Genomic DNA, 12,500 nt, shown 5'->3' on the forward strand with positions numbered 1-12,500 from the left:
ACCACACAACACACAACACACAACACACAACACACCACACACCACACACCACACACCACACACCACACACCACACACCACACACACACCACACACACACAACACACACAACACACACACACAACACACACAACACACACAACACACACAACACACACAACACACACAACACACACAACACACACAACACACACAACACACACAACACACACACTTCTCCACTCCCCCGCCACAAAACCCCTGAACCCTCGCGGCCGGCCGGTCACCAACCTGGAAGTACTTTGGCCCACTTGACCATGCGCACCATCTGCTTGCCGGCCAGGCGGTTGAGGCTGGACAGCAGGTGGTCGGTGGTGTCGGGCTGCGTGTTGTCGTAGCCGGAGTACACCTCCTCGGGCTCGATCAGCTCCAGCACGCTGCAGATGGAGGGCGGCAGGAAGGGCGTGACCACACCGGGGCCGTGGGGCACCAGGGCGCTGGCGGCGCCGGAGGCCAGGTCCTTCTCGGCGCACAGGTACCCGCCGGACCCCGCCTCCTTGGTGGTCTGCATGTCGTCGTGCAGGCCCTTCAGCTTGCCCAGCTTTTTCGACTTCCTCGCTGTGGAGATGGAGACGGGGGGGAGATGTTAATGCGGCGGATCTGCACAAGTACAGCTGAATACTGCATAGGTCTTAAGGGTCATGTATTATGCATTGTTGAAAATCCTTTAGGACACCTTGGCTCGGCCTTAATCTTGCTTTTTTACATTAAAGTCATGCAGCTATTTGCAGGAAACAGACCAGAGCGATATTGACAAACGTATATCCCATCAAATCTTAAATAATACTCAAAACTATATATATATATAAAGTCCATAAGAAATGATCAGAATGACTAAAAGTAGATGTATTTGTTGGTAAAAGTGCTGATATTTTTGTTGGATTGTTAAAAATTAAAGAAATGAGACTAGATTCCACTCCCCGCGCCACAAACCAGACCAGATTTGGCTGACTAAATTAGCAAAACAACATCATTAGTCGACCAAATCATGCTAAAAACTCAAATTAAAGGTTATAGACAAATAACTAGGTCTTAAATGAAACTGTCCAAATGAAAACTGAAACAAAGAGAAACACTTCTTGAGAAACACTTCTTGAGAAACATCATGATATGAGATGGAGAAAAGGTAGAATTACTCAAAAATAGAAGCAAAAATAATGATGCAACTCAAGATATGTTTTTGAAAAGGGAACAGTATTGACCAAAAAAAAGGATGTTTTTGCATTTCTTAAGGTGAACTGTGTCATCTTTCTGTTTTTCTCTGACTCTTCTTAGCGCTCGAGCCTCAGTTGCAGGACAATACGGGAATACAAACAGGCAGGAATCAATCAGAACTTTGAGCAAACAACGTCGTAGTGAGGTTAGAAGCTCATCAGAGTTAAGTTTCTTACATTTTGGTGTGTCACTCATTGACTCGTGGAGCTGCCCTGGGACGCTCTGGCAGGGATGTGGCATGAACACATCCCTACAGGCCATGTTTGTGAAATGTTCCTCCTTTGATTAGTCTTATATGAAACATTCCTCATTTGATTAGTCTTATATGTACCGATCAGAGTCTAATGAAAAGAGAGAGTTTATATTCACCAGACTGAAAATATTAAAAATGAGCTTTGTGTCTGTTTTTTTGGAGCTTCTTTTGGTGATTCATGGTCATCTGCTGCGGATAAGTGTCCTGTTTTTATAGTTTAGTTTTAATCAAATGTTTTTGTTAATTGCTTGAACATTTACCTAATATATACCTAGATATAAATGTAAGCAAATAGACTACACTTCTTGAATAAGTTGTTAGCTGTCATTTTGTTGCAAAGATGTTTGTTGGCTGAAGGTGTTTCAAAAAAATAAATATTATATTAACCATGTATATATATATATACACATTCCAAAACATTGTATATTCCGCGATATAAAAACACAATTAAAAAAAATATATATATGTAGTGAAAAAAAAGTGTCAAAGGGTCAGCTGAGCAAAAAAAAAAAAAAATGAAAAAAAAAAAAACATGCAGTTTCACTATAAACATTTAACAGTATGTTGTTGTTTTCTCATAATGATTGAAACCAGCACAAATGAAACAAAACACTGCTCCGCTCAAACATTTCATGCTGCATAAAACAATACTATGACAGCAGCTGTTTTCCAAAGCACCTCAAAACGATAAGACTTTAAACCTCGTCAAAACAGTAATTTACCAGAACTAAAAAATACCATTAACACATGTCAGTAATTTAAACAGCAGGTCTGTGAATCCCGGATAACACCGATGCCACGAGGTATTAGAACAGTAACAGGTGTGGAAGGCAGGCGAGGATTTGATCACTTTCACCCCACGAACGCTCCAAGTGAAGACGAGTTGCTTTTGAAACGCCAGCGACAACACAGCAGTTCACACTCTTTCATTCACCTGTTAATCCAACTGCTGTAAAAGTATGCGCCGCTTTGCCTTTTCGAACATCAAACCTCGGATCCATTTGACCGTAAAAAACACAGCATACAAGTATTGTACACATGTAAAACGGTAGAATTTGTTGTTTTAGTATGGGGAAATTTCAGTCAAAGTTGCAGGATTGGTTTTGTGTTCAAGTGGAGGATTCTTTTCTGTGATGGTTTGCGTTCAGTGCCCGGTATGTTTCTTTCTCTCTGTTTCTTTAAATGCATAATGCGCATAAACATCCATACTTACTGTTTTTCCAGCCCGACCATCTCACGTCCATTAAAAAAAACTGGTCTTAAAACGTTTCTGAAAGAACCTCACTAAACGCATACAACACATGTGAACTTGTCAATGGACCCATTTGTAATATTAAAGTGCCCATGACAGGTTTTTACGATTTTCTAATTTGGACTTTATTTGGTGCATTTGTACCTGTCGTACATATTAATTAAAGTTTTACACCAATCAAGCATGTTTTTGTGGAGAAAAGTTGAAAAATCTGTAGAAAATGACAGGAAGTGACATCACACCAGGATACTCATTCCAGTCAAAGTTTTCCATAATTTACACCATTTTTTTTTTTTTTTTTTGACTCTCTAAACATAAATTTAGCAAAACAAAGCTCAAAGAAAAACGGTGACATTAGATTTGCCTGGTGTTTGGGTAATCAAGTACAAACAGGAAGTGAAGTTATAATCATAAAAAATGTACTAATCCGTGACAACATTTTTATAATGTTATCCCAACTGCATTTTGGTTCAATAAGTCGTCTGACCTGTAAGGGGCACTTTAAACCGTTATAGCTCAATATTACGCTTTACAATGAACATCATGTTAAACAACAATGTACTTATGCTATAGTCCAATGCCTGAAAAGAGTGTGTCTCCTTAAAAAACATTTATTTGAAAAACAGACACTATTGGAACGCTATTAATAAATTAGGCACTATTTTATATCCTTACATGCCACATTGATCAGAAGCTATGATAATTCATTTGAAAATCACATGTAACTAACCTCCTGGTGCCCTACATAGCGAGTACTTGACGTCACCGGGGCCGCGTCGGCACAAACAACCCATTGCCGCTGCCACAATGAGCTGTGATAATGCATTAAACCTTCACAGAGCTCACGCTGAATGAGCCTTAAGCCTTCGAACAGTAGTCTCGAGTTCCCGGAGAACTCGAGCCTTCTGTCTGAGGAGCTTTGTCGTTTTGTAAGGAGTACAGTAGCTCTGAAGCGGCCCGGGACGCCACTGCGTGCACCGCGGCCCCCGAGCGGCTCCGTAACGCAACAAACGTCTCATGAGTCAGCATCCCGGGGCTTCCTGTGACTCCGCAGACCTACTTTTCCCTCCTCTATCGTTTCTGATAAAGCGGAGCGGACTCAAATGTCACGCCCGGGACATGTGACCGCAGCGGGACAGTGCAGCTTTGAGTCCACTCCCCCCAAGGCGCTCGGAGATGGTTCTATAGCCCGCGAATGCCTCTTATGTTATCCAAGACGTATAGGCCTCTTTTAAGCAGAGCTGCTTTAAAGGCGTGGAACTGGGAGAATGAAGTCATTGTCAGAATCAAAATGGAATAAAACACACACTAAACTGAAAAAGCCAACGAGGGCCTCATTTATCAATCGCGCTAAACTGAGAGTATAAATTGTGAAATACGTTTTAACCACAAATACTGGGAGAATTAAGTAATTGTCCGAATCAAAATGAAGTAAAACACAGACAAAACTGAACACCCCAACGAGGGCATAAAAATGTAATAAAACATGCAAAAACTGAACAAAACAACAAGGGCCTCATTTATCAATCGCGCTAAACTGAGAGTATAAACTGCAAAAAATGTTTTAACCGCAAATACTGGGGGAAAGAAGTAATGTCAGAATCAAAATGAAATAAAACACACACTAAACTGCACAGGGCAACGAGGGCCTCATTTATCAATCGTGCTAAACTGCGAGTATAAACTGAGAAATAGGTTTTAACCGCAAATACTGGCGCGTAAAATGAGCGTATTCGGCGGATGCGGAGTCCAGTCGGCACGCTGCGTTTGGACTGAGGAGCATCCGGGAGGACTGTGTGAAAAGGAGTCGGGGCCAAAGCGTCACAGGTCGTCTCACAGTTGCGATAAATCAGGCGCTGCACAACTTCATTTACTTTTCCTCCGCCTCAAATGTCGTGCTTGTCGAGTCAAAAAAACAACAAAAAGAAACGCTTTACAAGTTTTGCATTTTAATTTTCTGGCAGGAGCAAAGCGGCGCTGTGTCGTCTTTAGCGTCTGTGCGAGATGCAAATGTCAGCAGCGTCAGGTTTTGCTCCAATTTTAAAGCGATTAGCTGTTTTGCATGTGAGCAAATGAGGCCCGGAGAGCCAAATGACACAAACAAAAAGAAGAAATAATTGTAGTCCAATGAAAGTCAGTCAGGCATATGTATTTCCCCTTATGTTTCCATCTCATCATGTCCATGTTCAGAGAGTCATAATAATATTCATCATCATCATCATCATCATCATCATCATTATCACCACTATTATCATGACTATTCTTATTATTATCATCACCATTATTATTATTATTATTATCACTCTAATTATTATTATCATCATCACTATTATTATCATTATCATTATCATCACCATCATCATCATCATCATCATCATCACTATTATTATCATCATCATCATCACTATTATTATTATCATCATCATCATCATCACTATTATTATCATCATCAGCACTATTATTATTATCATCATCATCATCATCATCATCATCATCATCATCATCATCACTAGTATTATCATCATCATCATCATCATCATCATCACTATTATTATCATCATCATCATCACTATTATTATCATCATCATCATCATCATCATCACTAGTATTATCATCATCATCATCATCATCATCATCATCATCATCACTATCATCATCATCATCACTATTATTATCATCATCATCATCATCACTATCATCATCATCATCACTATTATTATCATCATCATCATCATCACTATCATCATCATCATCATCATCATCATCACTATTATTATCATCATCATCATCACTATTATTATCATCATCATCATCACTATTATTATCATCATCATCATCATCACTATTATTATTATCATCATCATCACTATTATTATTATCATCATCATCACTATTATTATTATTATTATCATCGTCACATTATTATTATCATCATCATCACCATCACTATTATTATCATCATCATCATCATTATCATCACTATTATTATCATCATTATCATCACTATTATCATTATTAAACAGCTAGCTTGCATTGCTTTGTAAGGGTAAATTTAAAGGGGATGTACCTGATTTTTACCCTCTTGTAACATGTGAAAAACAGCAGTCCACTTAATACTGAAAGCCATAATACATTGTTTTTATTACGTAATCTGATTTTATTTTTAAAGTGATATTACCCTGTCTTATCACAGCCATAGTTCAGGCACATTTAAATTATGATATATAAGAGACAACTTCTGCTCAAATCTGACAATTGCAGTGACAGTACGAAGCTTTGACAAAGAACACAGAACTATATTTTCATGCTTGCTTCACTGCACGACAGAAGCGTCCAATAGAATTGTTGTGAACTATTTATAATGTTTGACCTTTTGCGGGAAGTAATTCTTCTCTTTGCACGTGGTCCCTGACGAATGAAGAAAACGCCAAAACCTAAGCTAAGATCGCGCGCCACGTTTCCGACCACGTGTGCATTTTCCTCTCTTTCCTCTGCTTCTCAAAATGCGCCAAAGTGTTAGAAATGTCATAAAATCATACTAAAAAAACACATAGATTATAGTCTTATCGCTGAACCATGGGCACACGTAATCAAGGCAAAGACAAGTCAACAAAAATGGGTAGAAAGTACAGCATTAGGACATCACAATACTACTTTAAAGTCTTTGTTTCTGCCATGACACACCTTGACACACCTTGACACGCCTTGACACACCTTGACACGCCTTGACACACCTTGACACGCCTTAACACACCTTGACACGCCTTGACACACCTTGACACGCCTTGACACGCCTTGACACGCCTTGACACGCCTTGACACCTGTGTTCCCCCCTGTGTCGTCGTCCCCGGTCCCCTGAATGCTCACCTCCCAGGTTCATGCCGGCCTGCAGACACTTCCGTACGCGGCACGCCGGGCAGTTTTTCCTGCGGATCTTGTCGATGATGCAGTCGTTCCTCCCGGCGCACAGGTAGTTGTGCTGACCTACGGGAAGACGAGACACAAATGTTAGCGCTGCGCTCCAGTGGTGAATCTGACACGCGCCTGACAGTGTATCAGCGGGGGGCAAAAAGGGGGGTCTCGCGGTTTACAACTGCGGTGGAAACTGCCGAGAATACAAAGTGACTAAAAGTTTCTTCAATGTCAGCGTCTCGAGGTGTGATTCGTGGATTGGACTGGGCGTTTTGGTATTGGGAGTGTCCGTGTCTGGGTGGGTGTCCTCGGGGGCACTACGATCCTGGCTCAAGCTCGTCCAATTCTTTTGACACGTTTAGCTAAAGAATGGGTCAAATGCCGGTGAAGGTACAACAAATAACATGTGTGGTCATTATTTTTTGGGTTGCAGGATTTTTGTCCTAGCTTTTTAAAGGGGATTTATTTAGCTAAATCTACTTTTTTTTTTAAAATTATTATTAAACGTGAAAACACAGAACAGAACACAAGCAGAAAGAAAAATCCAGAATAAGATAAATCAACTTTTGTGAGCTTTAAGCCTTGTTACATCTGCGTTTCCTCCTTATTACTTTCCTCAATGTTGTTTCCACCTACCCCCTATCCCCGCCCACATCCCTGCACTTCTTTGCGCTCATTTGAAAAATTAAAGGGGCTGTACCAGTACCTTTTTTTCATGTAATAAAGCTGCATCTGTTTTCCCCGGCACGTGTTGTAAACGCATCTATTTGGGTGAAAATAACACCGCTGTGTGCTGTCTGCATTGAAATATAAAGGCTGTGGAGCTAGAAATGCGCCGTTAGCTAGTTGCTGATGTGACGGCAAACCTGGTTCTGGCCTTTGAAAGTTGTGAAAAGCACTTATGAACTCGTCGCAGTGAATAATTAGTGTGCTGTGAAGGCGCTGGGTAAGTGAGCGATGCGTTCGGACCACTGCAAACGGTTTAAAATGGCGTTTAAAGACGGCACAAATCAGGCACAGCGCCGCCAAGACTCAGTGGTGCATGCAGGGTTCTAGAATGTCACATAGCCACTTTTCAAATATAAAACATGTAAAAAAAAAAATTAAAAAAAAAAAAGAATGGACAATCCACTGCTTGTTACGGTGAAATGTCACTATGAGGAGGCGGGGCTTATCAGTTCTGCAGTTTTGAACAGGAAGTCAGTGTTACTCAACCTTTTTACAACAATATTGCAGTTTACAACAAACAACAAGTAAAAACTATGATACTTATTTTATAGTTTCACCTGAAAAAAAGCATAATGTCTCATATAAAGCTGGAGTGGGTTGATTCGGGACAACACGCAACAACAGAATGAAATTGTCAAAACAAAGGATAAAATCCACTACCATCGGGTACCGTTCCGCTTTATATTTGACATTTCCAATCCAGATGCGCGCCACACATGATCAAACAGAGTACATTTACACGGAACGGGCGCTGCAGACAAATTCTCTAATTAGCTTTTTACAAATATAATCAGTGACCCGGCGTATCCCCCGCGGCACACCTGTTGTCTGTGGAAATAGACACCGCAAACGAGTGTATGCACATGCCGTAATGACTACCAATTACCACCATATCCCATACCGGCATGGTTCCGTGCCGCGCCGCAGCTATACTGAGAAATCATCATAATTAAAATGTCTGATTCTATGTCTGTCTCCCCATAAAGTAGGTCAGGAAGTGGAACTGCGAAAGCCATTATCTGATATCCACCATTTTTTTCTTTTTTTGTGGCGATTGAACAGTTGTGATTCCTTGGTCGGTCGGTAAGCGCGTTTCAGAGCGTGACAGTGACGCTAATATTCTGCAACAGCCACGTACAGTCGTCGGACAAACTTCAAACTTCCTCCGCGCCGCCCTGAACCTGAAAAGACCTTCGCTCAAAAACGCCGGACGGATCTCGCCCGCGCGAAGCACAAAGAGGTGACAAATCGTACGCCGGCGATGAGTGGATTTGTTTCTAATTTATACATTGTAAATTGCATCTTAGCTCTGCATAAATACAAGCGGTTATAGCATATGACTAATGTATGCGGTTATGGCGTTGTACTGTGCAACGCCAGCGATTACGTTTCTGAATGCGAGGGTCATATGTGAATAACGGTGGGTTTTACAGTACAGAGTTGTAACAATTTCAGCGTTTCACATGATGGAATCGCTGCTAATAAATACTCTAAATCACAGTATAAAACCATAATTGTCCGCAATCGGAAAATGATTAAAACTAACAGGATTATACAATTACGATGATCAGGGCTCGGCTTTAACTCTTAACTTGCCAAATGCTGCATATTTTCATTTTTCGATTTATTTTTACAGCCCATAAACAAAACCGTTTGTGTGGCACAGACACAAAGCAATGAAGAAAACACAAGAGGTTATAATGAGTCAAATCAAAGTAAAACCATAAAACCGTGAGTCTACGGTTCTCTACTTGTGTTTATGTGTTTTGGACATGGATAAGACGTTAAAAATGATAATAAATTGCGAGTTTAATGATTATTAAAGTAACATTAATCCAAAACAACAGCACAGATGGCTTGGTGGACATAGTTTAGTTACTTTAAAGGTCCAAGGGGACATTTCTAATGCTAGTTTATATGTCAAACTGGTTAAGGTTTAGGGTTAGGGACATGCTAGGTTAGGTTTAGAGTTAGGGACATGCTAGGTTAAGTTTAGGGTTACGTTAGGGACATGCTAGGTTAAGTTTAGGGTTACGTTAGGGACATGCTAGGTTAAGTTTAGGGTTAGGGACATGCTAGGTTAGGTTTAGGGTTAGGGACATGCTAGGTTAAGTTTAGGGGTTAAGGACATGCTAGGTTTGGTTTAGGGTTAGGGACATGCTAGGTTAAGTTTAGGGGTTAAGGACATGCTAGGTTAGGTTTAGGGGTTAAGGACATGCTAGGTTAGGTTTAGGGTTAGGGACATGCTAGGTTAGGTTTAGGGGTTAGGGACATGCTAGGTTAGGTTTAGGGTTAGGGACATGCTAGGTTAAGTTTAGGGTTAGGGACATGCTAGGTTAGGTTTAGGGTTAGGGACATGCTAGGTTAGGTTTAGGGTTACGTTAGGGACATGCTAGGTTAAGTTTAGGGTTAGGGACATGCTAGGTTAAGTTTAGGGTTAGGGACATGCTAGGTTAGGTTTAGGATTAGGGACATGCTAGGTTAGGTTTAGGGTTACGTTAGAGACATGCTAGGTTAAGTTTAGGGTTACGTTTAGGGTTACGTTTAGGTTTAGGGACATGTTAGGTTAAGTTTAGGGTTACGTTTAGGGTTACGTTTAGGTTTAGGGACATGTTAGGTTAAGTTTAGGGTTAAGTTTAGGGTTAGGAAGTGTTTACATAACAAACATATGGGTACACCGTTCAATATGGCACGTTTTTCAGGCATGAGCAGGACAACCAGCAGCCAACCATTACAAAATAAATAAGTAAGATAAATTAAAATAAATATAATGACACAGGACCACACTAGCACGTTTGGATAGTAACACATCGAGTGAATTCCATCCATCGTCCTCTGAACCTTGACCAATTTGTGCTGGTGAATTTAAGTACAGCCCTTCTGCCTCTATAATGTTATTCTAGAGGCAGAAGTAATAACATTGCACTATAATACAGACCTAAAATGTATATTCCACACCGTACTTAAGGTAGTAACCACCAGTGTGTGGCCCTTACCGTCAAAACTAAAGACTAGCAACACTGGTTTGCAAAACAGTTCATGTCCAGGCCGGCTGGCAATAATAAAAAGAACATGACAAGTGCGATGCAAACTGCTTCTTTATCTGTACATTTTGCTAAGTAGGTCAGTGATCTACTCGGTGAAACGCGTTAACTGAGAGCCATACATCCTCATTAGCGTAAAAATGAGTACTTTCCTGCATATGACTAATGGTGTGTTTTGCGGTATGCGAGCGCGTGGTGGCGGCGGCGACAGTGAAGCTAACAGGACGAGAATCCCTCCCGCCTGCTGCCGTAGCCCTCAGCGAAAGCCCAATGATCTCCCATTTCAGAGCACTTCCTTCCGCTCGGCTGGCCCTCCACTGTACGGCTCTCCTCCTCTTCCTCCTCCTCCTCCTCCTCCTCCACCTCCACGCCGACATCTCCATCCATCCCCTGCTTCTCTCCCTCGTTTCCACACGTCCGCCAGCCCTCGCAGCGCCGTACGCCCACGCAACGCCAGGCTCTACTAGCGGACACATACAGTAAGAGTCATTCACCAACAGTATATATACACGCGCAGCAAAGACTGGCGATCGGCGAAGCAACGGGCAACATCGTGGTTAATGCGCATGATATATGTGTGTGTGGAGTGATATGGTTTGGAAGGGCAAAGCGAGGACTCGAGAGGGAAAAAACTGTCAGAAAATGTGTGCAATCTGTAATAATGTGACGTCTGTATTGGATTATTTATACTGAAAATACAACATATCGTGCAACGGTGGGCAACAAACTTTGAGAAAACATGATATATGACATTATTATGGATGGTAGAAATGATAAACTAATGGTAACACTAATAACTGCACATTTAAAAGCTTTAATAAAGAATGAAAAGACGCAGTTCAGAATTAACTTGTTGATTAAAAAAGATTCAGGCTCAGAATTTGATATCTTTAACTCTTTAGCCCTTAATTAGTTACTTACTAAGCCTGAATCATTCTTACTAAATTATCATCATGAATTAAGTCTTTGTTCATGCTTTATTAAGGCCAATTAAAGTGCAATAATTATAAAATGTACTATAACTTAAATACTTGTGTGCACTATTGCATTTAGTACCATAAATGGACTGAAACCATTTTATTTTCACGTAATAAAGTAAGTTAGTACAGATGTATTGTAAAAACAGCTCTAAAAGTGAAATTGAGACCACAGTACTCTCCACGAATCAGGAAGTGTGCTGTTAGCATGCTAATGTTTGTTAGCTTCACCTGACACTCGGCTCTGGCCATCCAGGCGGAGTGAAAAGCGCTTTTAAACTCACCGATGTGAATAATTAGGACGCCCGGACTGCATTAGGTAAATGAGTTTGTTGTTTTTAGGACGGTAGAAATCAGGTCCAGCCCCTTTAAGAGCTTCTTACTCTTACAGATTACACATGTTCTTTTGCCTAACGACACGATGCTTGTTGCAGAAGCAGAGAAAACTACAAATCTAAAAGGTTTTTCCGTCACACCAGCTCAGCAAATGACAAGGAATTACTGCTATTACACAATCATAATGGCTTTTACTGTAGCTGTTAAATGCTACAATTTCACTTTCTTTCTCATTAGGAAGGTTATACTCTTATTTCTGAGGCACGTTCACTGTCACATCGGGTTACAGTTAAAGTGCCAATGACAGGTTTTTACGACTTTCTAATTTTGTTTTTTGATTTGGTGTATTTATACCTGTCGGACATATAAATTATAGTTTTACACCAATTGAGCAGGTATTTGTTTTATTTATCAAATAAAATAATGGTGTTTTTGCCCAGTGTTTGATGGGTAATTTCATAGTGTGATGTCATCAATTACAAACAGGAAGTGAAATTATAAACAAAAAAAATGTGTTAATCTGGAATAACATATAAATTATATATATATATATATATATTTATATATATATATATATATATATATATATATATATATATATAATTTGTATTTAATTTTTTATATATATTTACAGTTGCAGTCTTTCAGTTACAGTTGCAGTGTTTGAGTTACAGTTACAGCAGGCACGTTCACAGTACATGTCCGTACTCCTGCGTGTGCGTGCAGCGCGCGGGCCGGAGCGG

The 12,500-nt window shown here is 40.4% G+C and overlaps 1 protein-coding gene across 1 annotated transcript in view; it reads right to left on the reverse strand.

Moving 5' to 3' along the window:
* The window catches only part of nr3c2 (nuclear receptor subfamily 3, group C, member 2), a 140,501-nt gene that overhangs the window by 35,790 nt on the left and 92,211 nt on the right, over positions 1–12,500 (reverse strand). The window contains exons 4-5 of the mRNA XM_072462326.1: positions 6,627–6,743; positions 270–596 (exon numbers count right to left, since the gene is read on the reverse strand). Of these exons, the coding sequence (XP_072318427.1) occupies positions 270–596; positions 6,627–6,743 (444 nt within the window). The remainder of the gene's footprint in view (positions 1–269; positions 597–6,626; positions 6,744–12,500) is intronic.

The sequence above is a fragment of the Eucyclogobius newberryi genome, unplaced genomic scaffold (genome assembly GCF_026437365.1).
Source record: "Eucyclogobius newberryi isolate DKJ021-1_F unplaced genomic scaffold, fEucNew1.0.hap1 SCAF_4, whole genome shotgun sequence".
Lineage (NCBI taxonomy): Eukaryota > Metazoa > Chordata > Actinopteri > Gobiiformes > Gobiidae > Eucyclogobius > Eucyclogobius newberryi.